Source organism: Macaca fascicularis, chromosome 3, assembly GCF_037993035.2.
Source record: "Macaca fascicularis isolate 582-1 chromosome 3, T2T-MFA8v1.1".
Taxonomy (NCBI): domain Eukaryota; kingdom Metazoa; phylum Chordata; class Mammalia; order Primates; family Cercopithecidae; genus Macaca; species Macaca fascicularis.
The window spans coordinates 49,875,090-49,890,567 of record NC_088377.1 but is presented as its reverse complement, the minus strand read 5'-3'; the positions used below and the strand labels follow the sequence as shown (position 1 = coordinate 49,890,567).

The 15,478-nt window shown below is 57.1% G+C and overlaps 2 protein-coding genes across 3 annotated transcripts; both read left to right on the top strand.

Annotated features, from left to right (window-relative positions):
* The first annotated feature begins 1,104 nt into the window (after nucleotides 1–1,104).
* FIS1 (fission, mitochondrial 1) lies at nucleotides 1,105–6,453 on the top strand. Of its 2 annotated transcripts, XM_005549298.4 has the most exons (5): nucleotides 1,105–1,233; nucleotides 2,071–2,203; nucleotides 5,189–5,265; nucleotides 5,837–5,942; nucleotides 6,159–6,453. In XM_005549298.4, the coding sequence occupies exons 1-5, from the start codon at nucleotides 1,189–1,191 to the stop codon at nucleotides 6,254–6,256; spliced, it is 459 nt and encodes a 152-aa protein (XP_005549355.1). In that variant the 5' UTR covers nucleotides 1,105–1,188; the 3' UTR covers nucleotides 6,257–6,453. The 2 variants fall into 2 exon arrangements, with proteins under 2 accessions (XP_005549355.1, XP_045245545.2); XM_045389610.2 differs by lacking the exon at nucleotides 5,837–5,942.
* A 1,841-nt stretch (nucleotides 6,454–8,294) lies between these two features.
* Nucleotides 8,295–14,065, top strand: CLDN15 (claudin 15). Its single transcript, XM_065541741.2, has 5 exons — nucleotides 8,295–8,746; nucleotides 11,665–11,829; nucleotides 13,245–13,326; nucleotides 13,436–13,552; nucleotides 13,641–14,065. The coding sequence occupies exons 1-5, from the start codon at nucleotides 8,530–8,532 to the stop codon at nucleotides 13,744–13,746; spliced, it is 687 nt and encodes a 228-aa protein (XP_065397813.1). The 5' UTR covers nucleotides 8,295–8,529; the 3' UTR covers nucleotides 13,747–14,065.
* The last annotated feature ends 1,413 nt before the right edge of the window (nucleotides 14,066–15,478 follow it).

The following is a 15,478-nucleotide window of genomic DNA, read 5'->3' as shown; positions in this document are numbered from 1 at the left end:
AGGCGGAGCTTGTAGTGAGTGAGCTGAGATCCGGCCACTGCACTCCAGCCTGGGCGACAGAGCGAGACTCCGTCTCAAAAAAAAAAAAAAAAGAAAGTTACTACCTACCCAGTCCCCTCACTGCACAGAAACTGAAGCCAGAGGTGTCCACACCTTTCTCCTTCCCATGCTCTGATAGCTCGTCTCTGCTAAGCTCCCCATTGCCCGTGACCCCATGTGGCAGGTTTCCCGCCTGGGGTGCACTCAGAAAATGGTTTATGTAAATAATATTGAAAAGATTGGACCTTCTCCGCAAAGAATGGGGCCGTTGCTTTTTGAAAAACTTCCTGTTGATAGTATCTCCTATGACTACCCCAATCTCTAGCTGTGTGGTTTACAGATCCAGTTGCCTCTGCTCTTGCATCGTGAGAGTCAGCAGAGGCCCAAGAAACCCCGATACTAGTTTGCTGCTGTTGGTGGGTTTTTTGAGACAAGGTCTCAGTCGCCCAAGCTGGAGTGCAGTGGAGTGCAGCCTCAAACTCCTGGGCTCAAGCGATCCTCCTGCCTCAGCCGCCCCAGTAGCTGGGAGTACAGGTGCACGCCACCACGGTGGTTAATTTTTTAAAACATTTTGTAAAGATAGGGTCTCGCTGTGTTGCTCAGGCTGGTCTTGAACTCCTGGCCTCCAGCGATCTTCCCGCCACGGCCTCCCAAGGTGTTGGGGTTACAGGCGTGAGCCACGGGCTCGGTCCCCAGTTCTAGTTACGATTTTGTTGCAGGCGGTGAAAAGTCACGTGGCCTCCAAGGTCCTAGATTTCTGAGGGGCGTCAGCTTGGCAGCCTAATGTAAAGTGATCTCCGACTGGCTACCCACCCTCCGCTTTTTGCTCTTTTCATCCTGGGGGCTAACCGCTAAGACATAGCCTCCAGTTTCCCTAGGGAAGCCTCCGCGGAGGAAGGCACCGGCTAGGGCATCCGGGAAGACCCATCTGGGGAAAGTCTCCCTACGTGCAGTCTGCGGGCTGAAGGGGCCGGCGGAGCCTGCGTACTAGCGTCTCGCTGGCCCTGCTGCGCTGAGAGGAAGGGGCGGGGCGTCGCCAGGTCGTGCCCGCATCCGCCGGACGCCGGAAGTGGCTCTCCGCCCCTGCCACTGGGCCATGGAGACTGTGGCACAGTAGATTGTAGTGTGAGGCTCACGGGGGCAGTGGCCATGGAGGCCGTGCTGAACGAGCTGGTGTCTGTGGAGGACCTGCTGGTGAGGCCTGGCCCGGACAGAGGGAAAGGGAAGGTCGGAGGGCGGGTCCTGAGGAGAGTCAGGTATGGGCCGAACCCTCCTCCCGGCATCGGCTTGGCCGAGGGAAGCCGAACTACGGCTCCCGGCAGCCTCCACAGTGTCTGGCTCCTGCCCGGAGGGCCCGCTATGCCGCAGAGGCTCCTGGGAGTTGTAGTGTCCTGAGCCCCCACACCTCAGAGTACGGGCCTGTTGCCCGACAGTGGTTAGACTGACGGGTTCTGGGATTATGCAGGAGCTGTGAGCTCAGGGCGCTCCTCCAGCGGTGGAGGAATACAGTGACCATCAGAAGGCGTCACCTATTACTGCGTCCGGCGCGGTGCTAAGGCATCGCATGCCAGATCTCAGTCCTTGTAGCTCTAGGAGGTAGGCACTACTTCTGTTCCTGGACAGTAAAAGGTCCAGGCCCGGCAGGGTGGGGCAGGATGGGGCCAGCAGGCTCAAATGAGGACCGCGTGGGCTGTTGTTGAGCAGTTCTGACAGTGTGTTTACTGTTTGGCCGCCGGGGTCAGCTGCTCCGGGAGCGGTGCCTGGAGCTGCCACCAGGTGGCATCTCCGCTCGGTACCGCCGGGGGGAGGGGAGACCAGGGGCATCTGTCCCAAGAGCTGGCCCACAGGCCAGGAGGAGCCGAAAGCCTGGGTCCCGTGCATGGAGATAGCAGACGCTGGGGTGCCAGATACCGAGACCCACGAGGGAAAGGAGGCAGAGCCAGGGATATGGGGTGTGACTGACACCATGTCCAGATAGAGAATGGTTGACGCCCTTCATTTCTAAATGATTCCTTTCTTCCCCTGTGGCAGAAATTTGAAAAGAAATTTCAGTCTGAGAAGGCAGCAGGCTCGGTGTCCAAGAGCACGCAGTTTGAGTACGCCTGGTGCCTGGTGCGGAGCAAGTACAATGATGACATCCGTAAAGGCATCGTGCTGCTCGAGGGTGAGGCGCTGTACTCTCCCCTTCCCGCTGCCATCTGGGCTGCTGTACGATGTGGGCCCCCGTAGTCCAGGCACCTCTCCGTTGTCTCCCGTAGATTTACTGCACCAAGGGCTATACTTAGCTTGACGTCTCCCAGTGAACTTTTGGCTACTTACCGCCCACCATTGTTTTGCCAGACGGAGTCGTAGCTTGTCATTTCCCCCAGGACTATCTTGATTTGGGAAAGTGACTTGAGGTCACGCAACTAATAAGTTCATGGCTGAATTGGGACTAGAAGCTCCCGTTTTGTGAGACCTAGGCCCATGCCCTTCCCCCCAACACCACCACCGTGTTGCTTAGTTAGCAGCTATTGAGAATCTTTTGTGGCATGGAAGAGGTCCAGAGGACTGTCCTACAAAATTGTGAGCACATAGTGCTTTTTGTTTTTTTTGTTTGAGACGGAGTCTTGCTCTGTTCTCCAGGCTGGAGTACAGTGGTGCTGTCTCAGCTCACTGCAGCCGCCCCCTCCCGGTTCAAGCAATTCTCCTGCCTCAACAACAGGCGCCCACTACCATGCCCGGCTAATTTTTGTATTTTTAGTAGGGACAGGGTTTCACCTTGTTGGTCAGGCTGGTCTCGAACTCCTGACCTCAGGTGATCTGCCCACCTCGGCCTCCCAAAGTGTTGGGATTACAGGTGTGAGACACCGCGTCCAGCCAGATAGTGCTTTTTGGATTGGACCCCTATTTCCCATTGGTTTTGTGTGGGTCATCATTTGTCAGAGACCACAATACTTAACCACTTAATTTCTCTGTACCTCCTTTCTTTTGTTCAAGTAATCATTTATAAGCACACAGTCAGTGTACAGCCATCCCTCTGTAGCCATGGGGGATTGGTTCTAGGAACCCTGCCCCACAAATACCAATAGCCATCCAAGTCCCTTATATAAAATGGTGTGGTATTTACATGTAACCTGTACACCTTCTCCTACATACTTTCAATCATCTGTAGATTACTTATAATACCAAATACAATGTAAATGCTGTGTAAATAGTATACTGTATTGTTTAGGGAATAATGGCAAAAAAAAAAAAGGTCTGTTCATGTTCAGTACATATGCAACTATCTTTTTTTTTTTCCCTGAGTATTTTTGATCCATGTTCGTTGAATCCATGAATACAGAATGCCAACTGTGCTAGCAAAGGATGCCTATTGAAAATCTATAAAAATGGCCGGGCGCAGTGACTCACACCTGTAATCCCAGCACTTTGGGAGGCCAAGGCAGGCCGATCACGAGGTCAGGAGTTCAAGACCAGCCTGATCAACATGGTGAAACCGTCTCTACTAAAAATACGAAAATTAGCTGGGCGCGCACCTGTAATCCCAGCTACTCAGGAGGCTGAGGCAGGAGAATCACTTGAACTCGGGAGACAGGTTGCAGTGAGCCAAGATCACGCCATTGCACTCCAGCCTGGGCAACAGAACGAGACTCCGTCTCAAAGGAAAAAAAAAAATCTATAAAAGATTCTTTCTTAAAAGATACAAATAATTTTACCCTATGTTTGTCTACTTCAGCAATTCAGATTTTCACCCTGTTTATTCTACAGCAGGGTGTTGCTGTAGAAGAAACAGCCTCTCTAAGTGATTATCAACAAATTCTAGTGCATAGAGTACAGTTATCCTCTGGGAAGTCTCTGAATTAAGAAAGTTAGGTGGGGCCAGGCACTGTGGCTCATGCCTGAGAAGGTAAGGCCAGAGGATGGCTTGAAGGCAGGAATTCGAGACCATCTGGCCTGTCTCTATAACAAAAATTTTTAAATTAGCCAGGCGTGGTGGTGTGTGCTTATAGTCCCAGCCACTTGGGAGGCTGAGGCAGGAGGATCAGTGACCCCAGGAGTTCGAGGCTGCAGTGAACCATGGACGTGCTACTGTGCTCCAGACTGAGTGACAGAGCAAGACGCTGTCTCCTTTTTTTTTTTTCCCAAGACAGAGTTTCACTCTTGTTGCCCAGGCTGGAGTGTGCAATGGCGCAATCTTGGCTGACCACAACCTCCGCCTACTGGGTTCAAGCGATTCTGTTGCCCCACCCTCCTGAGTAGCTGGGATTACAGGCATGTGCCAACACACCCGGCTAATTTTGTATTTTTAGGAGAGACGGGGTTTCTCAGTGTTGGTCAGGCTGGTCTCAAACTCCCGACCCCAGGTGATCCGCCCGGCTCAGCTTCCCAAAGTGCTGGGATTACAGGCTTGAGCCACCGCTCACAGCCAACCCTGTCTCTTTAGAAAAAAAAAAAAAAGGAAGGAAGACAAAGTCAGGTGGGGTCTTTGGGGAAGGCTGATTGAAGGCAAGTTTTGAGCTATTTTTGTAAAGGGGGATTTTTTTTAACAGTAATTGGACAGCAGGCAGTTTAGTTAAAACCACAACAGCAGCACTTTGGGAGGCCGAGGCAGGCAGATGACTTGATGTCAGGAGTTTGAGACCAGCCTGGCCAACATGGTGAAACTCCATCTCTACTGAAAATACAAAAATTAGCCCGGCGTGGTGGCAGGCACCTGTAACTCCAGCTGCTTGGGAAACTGAGGCAGGAAAATCGCTTGAATCTGGGAGGCGAAGGTTGCAGTGAGCCGAGATCACGCCATTGCATTCCTGCCTGGGCGACGAGTGAAACTCCGTCCAAAAAAAAAAACACAGCAGATGCCAAAACTGAGTCGTGCTGCCTTTGGCTTCTCCAGGGCCCCAATTTCCTCATTTCGGTTGGATGGACCAGTTGACTGTAATGCTGCTAAAGGGATGTTCTGTCACTGGTGTTGGGGCAGCTGGGGTTCACCCTGCTCCAGAGCTCTGGCTAGTGTGCTGGGAGTGACTGGATCTGAAAGGGAGGCTTAGGACCGTGACCCTCCCAGGATCACAGAGGCATTCAGAGAGTGCAAGGGGCCTCTGGGACACAGTATTAGGAAAGTATTAGGAAAGAAGCATTTCTCACCCTCTTCTCTGCCCCTCCCCAGAGCTGCTGCCCAAAGGGAGCAAGGAGGAACAGCGGGATTACGTCTTCTACCTGGCCGTGGGGAACTACCGGCTCAAGGTGAGATGGGGCCCCAGTTCCCTTGACCCTCCTCTGGGGCTACAGGACCTTCTTACTACGTCCTCCAGGGTGGATCCCTGGACAGCAGGAAGGCTGAAGGGGTGCAGATGTGCAGAGCGGTGTCAGATGAGGACTCTAAGGGAAGATCAGAGTGGCGAGGGTGTGGGGAGGAAGGTGACGTCAAGAGATTGGGTGCAGGCCCCAGCCTTGCACTGTTATCTCCCGCAGAGTTGGGGTTGTTTGTGGACTCTACTCTGTGGGGTGGGGCTGGAGGGAGGGAGGGGGTGGAGGTCGAGGGAGGAGCCCCCAGGGCTGAAGAAGGGAAGGCCCTTCAAGTGGGCAGGAGGAGTGGTGGATACTGAGGTGTAGCTGGCCCGGTGGCTCACACCTGTAATCCCAGCTACTCAGGAGGCTGAGGCGGGAGGACTGCTTAAGCCTGGGAGTTTGAGGCTGCACTGAGCTGTGATTGCGACGCTGCCCTCCAGCTTGGGCAACAGAGCAAGACCGCATCTCTTATTTAAAAAAAAACTGCTGAGGTGTGTTTGAAGTGTGCATGTTTCCCCGAGTGCAGGAATACGAGAAGGCCTTAAAGTATGTCCGCGGGTTGCTGCAGACAGAGCCCCAGAACAACCAGGCCAAGGAACTGGAGCGGCTCATTGACAAGGCCATGAAGAAAGGTGACAGCCTCGGCCCCTTTGTTCAGCCCCGCTCTTCCCCATGCCTGGGCGCTTTGGTCTCTCTGTAAATGAACCCCTGCAGGCAGCCCCTCAGCCCCGCCCCTTCCAGTCCTTAGAGCCCCTTGCCCTGCGACTCCAGGTAGGGGTGTGCCTCCGTTGAGGAGCAGGGCTGGCGGAAGGGGACGGGCTCCTGACACTGTCCCTTTCCTTCCCCAGATGGACTTGTGGGCATGGCCATTGTGGGAGGCATGGCCCTCGGTGTGGCGGGACTGGCCGGACTCATCGGACTTGCTGTGTCCAAGTCCAAATCCTGAAGGAGGCGTGGGAGCCCGTGGAGAACGCTCCAGGAGGGCCCATCCATCCTCGCTGTCCCTTCCCTGTTCTCCCCCTGCACCCCTGTCTCTGTCCTCTGTGGCCTTCAACTAACTTCTGCTCCCCTGAGACCCGTTCTTCAGCCCCAAATCATGTGCTTTGGGATGAGTGTAAATAAAACGGGGCTGTGGCTTGGGAACCCCCGTGTCTGCATTGAGGGGAGGGGTGGGTTCCGAACGCTGGGCACAGGGGGCGGAGGTGTCACTCCTGGTCCTCTCCTGCCCCTGCCCTCCAGGTTGGCACAGGGTTCTTTGTCCACTGCGCAGCCCAGAGCCCACACCCCTCCTTCCTCCCTTTCCTGAAGCCACGTCCTTGAGAGTGCCGGGCAGCTCGGAGACACGGGGCTTTTCTCTGGTCCCAGAGTTGTGGGAGGAGGCAGTGACTGGAGCAGGGGTGGGCAGAACTGCGGGGTCAGGCCGGGCTTCAGGCCTGCGTTCTCCTCTGACCCACTCAGCTGCCTCTGTGGACTTTCCATAGCAAGCCCCCTTGGCTTCCTCCTCCCCGCCCTCCCCTCTCCTCCCTTTTTTTTCCTGTGGCCTCCCCTTCCTCCTACCTCCTACCTCCTCCTCCTCCTCCTCTTCCTCCGGGGATGGGGGGGCCCGGTGGGGGAAGGAATCCTGCATCTGGTATGGAGTAGGCGGGGGTCCTGGGAGGGGTCAGAGCCCAGGACGCCCCAGCTCTCGCCTGTGGGCTGGAAGGTCAGGACTCCGCCCCACCTGGCCAGTTTCGACCCCTCGTGCCAGGCTCAGCATGGGCCTGTTTTGCTTCACTGCATACCTCTCGTTCCACAGCCCAGGCCAACTCAGCCAGGAGTGGGGAGGAGACACCTGAGGGGAGGCCAGAGAAGCCCAGTAGGGCTGTGGGACCAGGGAGGTGTGCAGCCAGCACTGATGGCCCCCAGGGACAGAGCCCTAGGGAACTGGAGCAGGAGATAAGAGTGTCCACCCTGGGACAGGTGCTCTGCACTGGCTCGGGATGGGAACCCAGAGGCTGCTAATCCATCATCATTAATGAATAGAGTGGGTGACAGTCCCGATAACTGGGAACAGGTTGCAGAGCTTAGCCACAGGATCACGCTCCAGGCTCTTGGCAGCAGGACCAGCTCGATGCTGAGTCAAAGATCAACTTAGGAGGAAATTCGAGTTTTGGGCGAGAGCGACTCCCTGGTGGCCTCACTCAGCCCTGCGGCACTCACATCCAGGACAGTCCCGGGTGCTGAGCGCTGGTTATGTGCAGGGGGCTTGACTCCCTGGTCCCAAGGAGGTCTTAGTGTGTTGCCCAGGCTGGTCTTGAACTCCTGAGTTCAAGTAGTCCTCTCAGCCCAGCCTCCCAAAGTGCTAGGATTACAGGCGAGAGCCACTGTGCCTGACCCCTGGTCCCAGTTCTCAGGATAGCCCATGCAGTAAGCAGTCGGGTCTGTCATTGACAGAGCAGAAGCAGGCTCAGGGGACTAACACTCCCTGTCTGAGTTCCCTGGTGAATGGATTGTGGGGCCAAGTTCCAGTCCAGGCTGGATGGAGCCCAGAGCTATGGGTCTCCCAGCTTCCCGTCCCCTCATTCCAGCTTCACCTTCCTTAAGAGACTCACATGCCCCAAACCCTCCGTCTGCGAGTATCTTAGATTGTTCTCACGGTCCCTCCATCCTTCTCCACTGAAGGCTGCTATTCATTCTCTCTGTCTCTGTCCCTTGTTGCTCTCACGTCTGTCTCTATCATCTTTTCACTCCTTGTCCCTCTTACTCCGTTCTCTGGCCCCCAATGAAAGCTGAGTCAGACAGATGCTTCCCCTCAGTTCCCAGTACCTCCCTTGGGGGCCCCTCGTTGGCTGTATCGTCAGTGGCTCCAGGGTAAGTCTGCCCCCCCACCCTCGTGGGGCGGGGAGCCCGGGGCAGCCCAGAGGCTGGGGGGAGGGGGTGGACTTTTGGCCCGTTTCGGTTATTCCCTCCATCTCGTCAACAGCTGCCGCGCGCAGGCTTAGCTCATTCCTCTGACCTGCCAGGAAGCAGAGAAACCCAGAGAGCGGGAGGGAGGCAGAAACCTGGAGGCAGAAAGTGGAGACGGACCTGAGCCCGAGGAAGACGCAGGCAGAGGCCGTGGCTGATTCCACCCCAGCCTGCCCAGACAACTCTCCTTAGCCGCAGCCCCGTCCAGTTCCCTAGGGGTTCTGCCCCTCCCCCTCTCTGGGGCACCAGCCCCCCAGGGCCCTGCATCCCACCATGTCGATGGCTGTGGAAACCTTTGGCTTCTTCATGGCAGCCGTGGGGCTGCTGATGCTGGGGGTGACTCTGCCAAACAGCTACTGGCGAGTGTCCACCGTGCACGGGAACGTCATCACCACCAACACCATCTTCGAGAACCTCTGGTTTAGCTGTGCCACCGACTCCCTGGGCGTCTACAACTGCTGGGAGTTCCCGTCCCTGCTGGCCCTCTCTGGTATGGGGTGGGGAGCGCTCCAGGGGGAGAGGGCGGCGGGGAAAAGCTGCAGAGACCCCAGGGGAGGGCGGGTACTGCCGTGAGGATGCAGGGAGCCCTGGATTAAGCTCTGGGGGTCTGGGTTCCTGCAGCCAGGAGTGCTGGGGACAGCCCCTGCCTAGAACTGGAGTGAAGACCTTGCCACACGTGGCCCCCTGTGCTAGCGTGGCGCTTTTAGCTGTTACAGGTGCAGGCACCGGAATCAGACCCCCTTTCCCAGCCCTGTGCTGTGGGCAAATGATGAAACCAGCCTCATCTCACCCACCTGTAGGGTCGGGGTGAGAGTCCCAGTTCCCAGGTGACTGAGAAAGTGCAGAATGTTAATGTGATGTTAACACACACAGGCATTCAGTACAGTTGAGCATGTGTTGGGGATGGGATTGCTGGGATGGGCAGGGGGAGGCGGCCCCATCTTGGATTCTTGTAGGTTGATCAACTTCCAGGCTCCACAGCCTCCCCAGCCTCACTGTGGGGGCACTGGTCTCCTTGTCCAGCTAATGTCTAAAGGGCCCCTGTGAAGGGAGGCGTCTTGCAACCTGCAGGTTGAGCGTCCGCTTTAAGGAGGCGGTGTGTGTGCAGGTGTGTGGGTCTTTTCGGGGTCTTAGAGGGCTGGCGCCGACAGCTCTTTGGGCCCAGGGCAGTTCTTTCTGTGGCTGCGGCAGCTTCCCACTCCCTGCTCCCCGCTAGGATGAGGCCGCCCCATTGTTTCTCCAGGGCAGTCTCCTTTCCGTCTGCCCCATGCCAGAGACCAAGCGCGGGCGACTGTGTGGTGCCACTGCATGCCCTCCTGGGTCCCTCGGGGCCAGTCCGCTCACCAGGCACCGTGTGGCAGGGAAGGAGCCAAGGGCGACACTGGGTGTGAAGCAGGGCTTGAGAGCTCATCCCTGGGGATGTCAGAGCTGCTCTGAGCAGTTAGGGGGCCTGGGTGGGTCTCCTGTGCTCCCACTACTCCCAGCCCCTTCTGAGGCAGCGGCAGAGGCTTTGTGTTGTCATCCATCTCTCCAGGACTGACTATGTTCAGGGCTGGCGCCCCCCCCACCTTCCCTCCCCCCACCCAAAAAAACCCTATAAAAGCTGAGTACAATCTGGGCCAGAAGCCCAGAGTGCTGAGTGGCCAGAAGGGACACTGGAGGCAGCCCCTACACCCACTTCCCAGACACATCATACTGTGAGGAGGGGGCTCTGCTGTAAGCCTGCACACCTGAGAGGGGCACCCCTGGGAACTGCATGAATGACAGTGCCAGAGTCCCCAGGGCACGGGGGTAGAGGGTGGCTGGGTTCCGGGCCTTGGGCTAGGTGCTTCCACCTACATTATTTCCACGGTGGGGAAGTAGAGGGAATCTTTTACAGAAGCTGAAAAACCTTGGCAAGGTGCAGCACCCCACCCCGAGTCACACAGGCAGGATAGGGGAGCCGGGATTCAGACTCCACGGCTGGGGTGGTCCTGAGAGAGAGACCTGACTGTGTCTCCCAACCGTGCTCCCCAACCCCTGGCCATGCAGCCCATGTGCCCCGGGCTCTTCCATAATCTCTCCATTGACTGCCAGAGCCACCTGGGGACTCAGACTCGTGTCGGCCCCAGAGGGAGTGGCTGGGAGGAAGAAAGTGCTCCCGGAGAACTTTGCCCCTCCTGCCTACCCCCCCACTCTACACCCTGCATCTCCTGGCAGGGGCCCAGCCTTTCCCCTTCAGCACCGACGGTTATGCCCCACCCGGGAAAGGGGTGCAAGGTCCTTGGAATGCTTGGCAACTATCAAAGACAGAGAAGGGAGGAGAAGGGGGAAGCAAGAGGGAGCCAGCAGCCTCCTTCAGCCCTGAGAAAAGGGAAACTGAGGCACTGAAAGACTGAGCTAGACTGACCTGGATGGGTCCTGGGCCCAGGATTCCACCTAGATCAGAAACTCGACCATTTGTGGTGGTCCTGAGCTACTCAGGAGGCTGAGCAGGAGGATCGCCTGCACCCAGGAGTTCAATCAAGGCTGCAGTGGTGAGCTGTGGTGGTGCCACTGCACTCTGGCCTGGGTGACAAAGCAAGACCCTGGCTCTAAAACTGCCCTAGACCCTCTGCTATACAGCACTGCTGCCCCCTAACTGTTATTCCAGGAAGAAACCAGGTCAAAATGTCCAGCACTGGGCTAGGACAGTGGGAAGGACTTGGAGTGGAATCAGACGTGGGGAAGGCGACAGGGATGCTTAGCTGTGGTTTCTGTAATACCCAGTCACGCGAGAGCAACCTGATAGGGCAGCTGTTCTCAGTCAGGTGACTTTGCACAATGATTGTCATGGCTTGTGGGGAGGGGGTTGCTACTGGCACCCCGTGGGTAGAGGCCAGGGAGGCTTCTGAACATCCCACAGTGCACAGGACGGCCCCCAGAACAGAGTTACCCAGCTCAGGTGTCAAGAGTGCCCAGGAGAAACCTGTAATCCAGGCACAAGCAAAGCATGCCAGGTGCATGGGAGGAGTGAGGAGCAGGGTGGGAAGCGTCCAGATGCCGAAGGAGGGAGGGGTGACTGCAACTGTGTAGGCTGGAGGAGCCCAGGGGAAGGAGAGGACTTGGGGACTGTTAGGTACAAGAGAGCAAGAAGGTGAGGGGGGCCTGGCGCAGTGGCTCATGCCTGTAATCCCAGCACTTCGGGAAGCTGAGGCAAACAGATCACTTGGGGTCAGAAGTTCGAGACCAGCCTGGACACCATGGTGAAACTGTCTCTAAAAATACAAAAATTAGCTGGGCGTGGTGGTGCATGTCTGTAATCCCAACTACTGGGGAGATTGAGGCAGGAGAATCACTTGAACCCGGGATTGTGAGGGGCTGTCGGGCTGGCTCCGTCACAGAGGGGAGGAGATGGGGGAAAAGGCTGACGACTGTGCCTGCCCCCAGGGTATATTCAGGCCTGCCGGGCACTCATGATCACCGCCATCCTCCTGGGCTTCCTCGGCCTCTTGCTGGGCATAGCGGGCCTGCGCTGCACCAACATTGGGGGCCTGGAGCTCTCCAGGAAAGCCAAGCTGGCGGCCACTGCAGGGGCCTTCCACATTCTGGCCGGTAACTGGGGGAAGGTGATGGGGCGGGGGTCTGCATGGTGGTGGGGGCCGGGGGTCCCCCTCAGCCGCAGACTTCAGGCTGCTTTGTCCTCACCTCATCTCCAATTCCCGCTCCTCATGCTCACCTCCCCTGCCCTGCTGCATGGACACCTGCTCACCCCTGCCTTATCCGTACTCCCCAAATCTCCTGGCAGCAAATCAGCCCAACGGCACTGTTTCTTGAGCTCCCAGTAGGGGCCAGCCACGGCCAGGTGTGGGAGGGACTTCAAAGATGACAGTGAGCGGCTGCCTCTGGGAGCTTACATCCTGGCTGGGGAGCAGAGTTAGGGTGCACACTGCGGCACACACACAGTGCACAACCACAGTGCACAACCACAGTGCCATACTATGGGGCATGGTGGCTCATGCCTGTAATCCCAGCACTTTGAAAGGCCGAGGCAGGGCCGGGTGCAGTAGCTCACACCTGTAATCCCAGCACTTTGGGAGGCTGAGGTGGGCAGATCACCTGAGGTCAGGAGTTCGAAACCAGCCTGGCCAACATGGTGAAACCCTGTCTCTACTAAAAATACAAAAAAAAAAAAAAAAAAAAAAATGCCAGGCATGGTGGCAGGCACCTGTAGTCCCACCGACTTGAAGGCTGAGGCAGGAGAATCACTTGAACCTGGGAGGTGGAGGTTGCAGTAAGCCAAGATTGTGCCACTGCACTCCAGCCTGGGTAAAAGAGCGAGACTATCCAAAAAAAAAAAGCCCAAGGCAGGAGAACTGGCTTGAGTCCAGGAGTTCCAGACTAGCCTGGGCAGCATAGTGAGACCCCATCTCAGCAAAAAACAAAAACAATGCCATCTGGCCACTGCTTTTCAATTTGCACCCATTGCCTCACAATAAACCTTCGAGGTAGGGTGGGTATTTCTGCTTTCCAGAGGTAAAACAGGCCCAGAAAGGTCAAGAGGCCTGCAGGAGGACAAGCCCCTAGTGAGCAGGGTAGTGCTAGCCTGGGGGTCTTCCTGGCTTCAGGAAAGGACGACCCTGGGCTCCCAGGGCCCAGCTGGGCTTTCAAGGGTGGGCGGGATTTGGATGAGGCTCTATCTGGGTGAGGAGATGATGGGATGAAGGCCCTAGAGGTGAGCATGAACTAGGCAGGTCTGGGATCAAAGAGAGAAGAGGCAGGAGGAGGTCGAGGTAGTGGGAGATGAGCTGGGTGGGCTGGAGTTGGGGGCCTAAGGGCTACCCTGAGAAGTTGACCCCAGGAAGGAGGAAGGCTTATAAACCGGGGTAGGCAGAAAGGAATTGAGTGAAATTGCTGCTCTTGGACTTGGTGCCCCCGTCCTACCCTGGGCAGCCCCTGCCTGCCTCTCCCCCTAAGCCCCCTCCCCCACTATCCCTCCCCCTGGACTGGGGTCGTCCTCCGGTCCCCAGGTATCTGCGGGATGGTGGCCATCTCCTGGTACGCCTTCAACATCACCCGGGACTTCTTCGACCCCTTGTATCCCGGAACCAAGTGAGTGAGGGGACTCCCGCCCCGCCCTCGGGGCAGCGGATGGGACTCAGCCCTGCCCCCCGGCTGGTGCCTCACTGGTCCCCTGCCCATGCGCCGCCTTTGTGCGCAGGTACGAACTGGGCCCCGCACTCTACTTGGGCTGGAGCGCCTCCCTGATCTCCATCCTGGGTGGCCTCTGCCTCTGCTCTACCTGCTGCTGCGGCTCTCACGAGGACCCCGCCGCCAGGTGAGCGGGGAGAGGCACAGGCTGGGACCGGGCAGGATTGGGGAGAGGAGGGCCGCGCCCCGGCTCTGACCCGGGCCTCTCGCCGCAGCGCCCGGCTGCCCTACCAGGCTCCAGTGTCCGTGATGCCCGTTGCCACCTCGGACCAAGAAGGCGACAGCAGCTTTGGCAAATACGGCAGGAACGCCTACGTGTAGCAGCTCTGGCCCGTAGGCCCCACTGGCCTTCCCAGTGCCCCAAGGAGAGGGGTCCTGGCCTGGGCCCATTCCCCTGTAGTAACCTCAGGGGCCGGCCACGCCCTGCTCCCGGAGCCCCGCCTTGGCCACGCCCCCGTGTCTTGCACTCCCGCGGCCCCTGCAGGTCAAGAACTGCTCTTGGGAAGTCGCATATCCCCCCCCTGAGGCTGGATCCCTCATCTTCTGACCTTGGGTTCTGGGCTGTGAAGGGGACGGAGGTGTCCCCGCACGTTTGTATTCTGTATAAATACATGCATTAATAAATGTATATTGTGACCGTTCAGGGCTTGAAGATGTCAGAAGCGGCCGGCCAAGCAAGGGGTGGGGGGTGGTGCCAGGGGTCGGTTCAGGTCTGGGACCCCAGACTGTCACCCTGTCCACCACTTTGGGGCTGTGTCGTACATCAAAATAGAAGGGGGTTGCAAGTGACTTCGCGAGTGGCACATAATTGCTGGTAAGAGTCACCAAGGAGCAGATCCCGGAAGCCCCCGCTCCAGGAAACTGGAAATAGCAGAGCTGACCCCTGGCCAGCCTGAGATCCCAAGCTGCTCCTTTCACTCTCCTCGCTGGTCTAGTGCAGAGCCGCGTGCCCTGGGCCTGAGCGTGGATGGTTATCAGGAGTGATAAGCCTTTTGAAATTCTGTTTAACATTAACTTGGGACTGGTGCAGACTTTCTCTGGGGAAGGTACAGTACCTTCCAGAAGAGCCTCTGGAGGTCTGTCGGCAGGGGTGTGTGGGCACCTCGGTGGTGTCCACCTCAGACACGGTTCTGGGTTGTGGGTGGGTTTGCTGCAGGCCCACTGGGTGCTGAGCACAGAGCAGCACCCACTTAAGACCGGACAGTGAGACCAGGTGTGGTGGCTCATGCCTATAATCCCAGCACTTTGGGAGGCTGAGGCGGGGGGTGGCAGGGGAGGATCACTTAAGGTCAGGAGTTCGAGACTACCCTGGCCAACATGGTGAAAGCCCTTCTCTACTTAAAAAAAAAAAAAAAAAAAAAAAATTAGCCGGGCATGGTGGTGCATGCCTGTAGTCCCAGCTACTCAGGAGGCCAAGGCAGGAGGGTCGCTTGACCCCAGGAGTTGGAGGCTGCAGTGAGCTGTGATTAAACCACTGCACTCCAGCCCGGGCGACAGAGGGAGATCCTGTCTCATAAAAAAGAAAAAGAGAAAACAAAAAGACAATGAGGCTGCTAGGAAAAAGTCTGGTATCCAGTGAAGTGGGGAATGGAGCCCTATCCCAGCACTATCCTCTGCCGTGCGAACAAGTGGCCAGTCCCTTGGGGAGTCCTGGATTCTGACCGCAGCCCCCTCCCCTTTCTCCTTCATCTCATTCATTCGCCCTCACCAACTCTCCCCTGGAATGGAGAGATCTGCATCCGCATTCCACCTGTGCCTCTCCCCTGCGCTTCAGAGGTGCATGTATGTTCCTACTACATGGGCTTCAGATACATCGAATTCATCACTTTCCACAGAGCTGCAGTCCCCATCGTCCCTGTCACCAGCATGGCCGACATCTCTATCTGCAGATGGACAACCTCTCCCTCCCCTCTGCTCCACCATTTCCTCTCCTCTGTTCATTGCCAAATCCTCCTGACTCTCCCTCTATAGTGTTTTTCACACCCATCTACTTCTCTCCCTTCTCCACTGCCTGGTCCTGGGGCAGGCCCTCATCCTCTCCTGCCCACCCACT

Bases quoted from the DNA above. Each gene is read 5' to 3' on its own strand.
- FIS1 (XM_045389610.2), top strand. From the start codon at position 1,189: ATGGAGGCCGTGCTGAACGAGCTGGTGTCTGTGGAGGACCTGCTG. The intron at 1,234-2,070 runs GTGAGGCCTGGC...CCCCTGTGGCAG, and splicing joins TGTCTGTGGAGGACCTGCTG to AAATTTGAAAAGAAATTTCA. The intron at 2,204-5,188 runs GTGAGGCGCTGT...GCCCCTCCCCAG, and splicing joins AGGCATCGTGCTGCTCGAGG to AGCTGCTGCCCAAAGGGAGC.
- CLDN15 (XM_065541741.2), top strand. From the start codon at position 8,530: ATGTCGATGGCTGTGGAAACCTTTGGCTTCTTCATGGCAGCCGTGGGG. The intron at 13,327-13,435 runs GTGAGTGAGGGG...CTTTGTGCGCAG, and splicing joins CCCTTGTATCCCGGAACCAA to GTACGAACTGGGCCCCGCAC. The intron at 13,553-13,640 runs GTGAGCGGGGAG...CTCTCGCCGCAG, and splicing joins CACGAGGACCCCGCCGCCAG to CGCCCGGCTGCCCTACCAGG.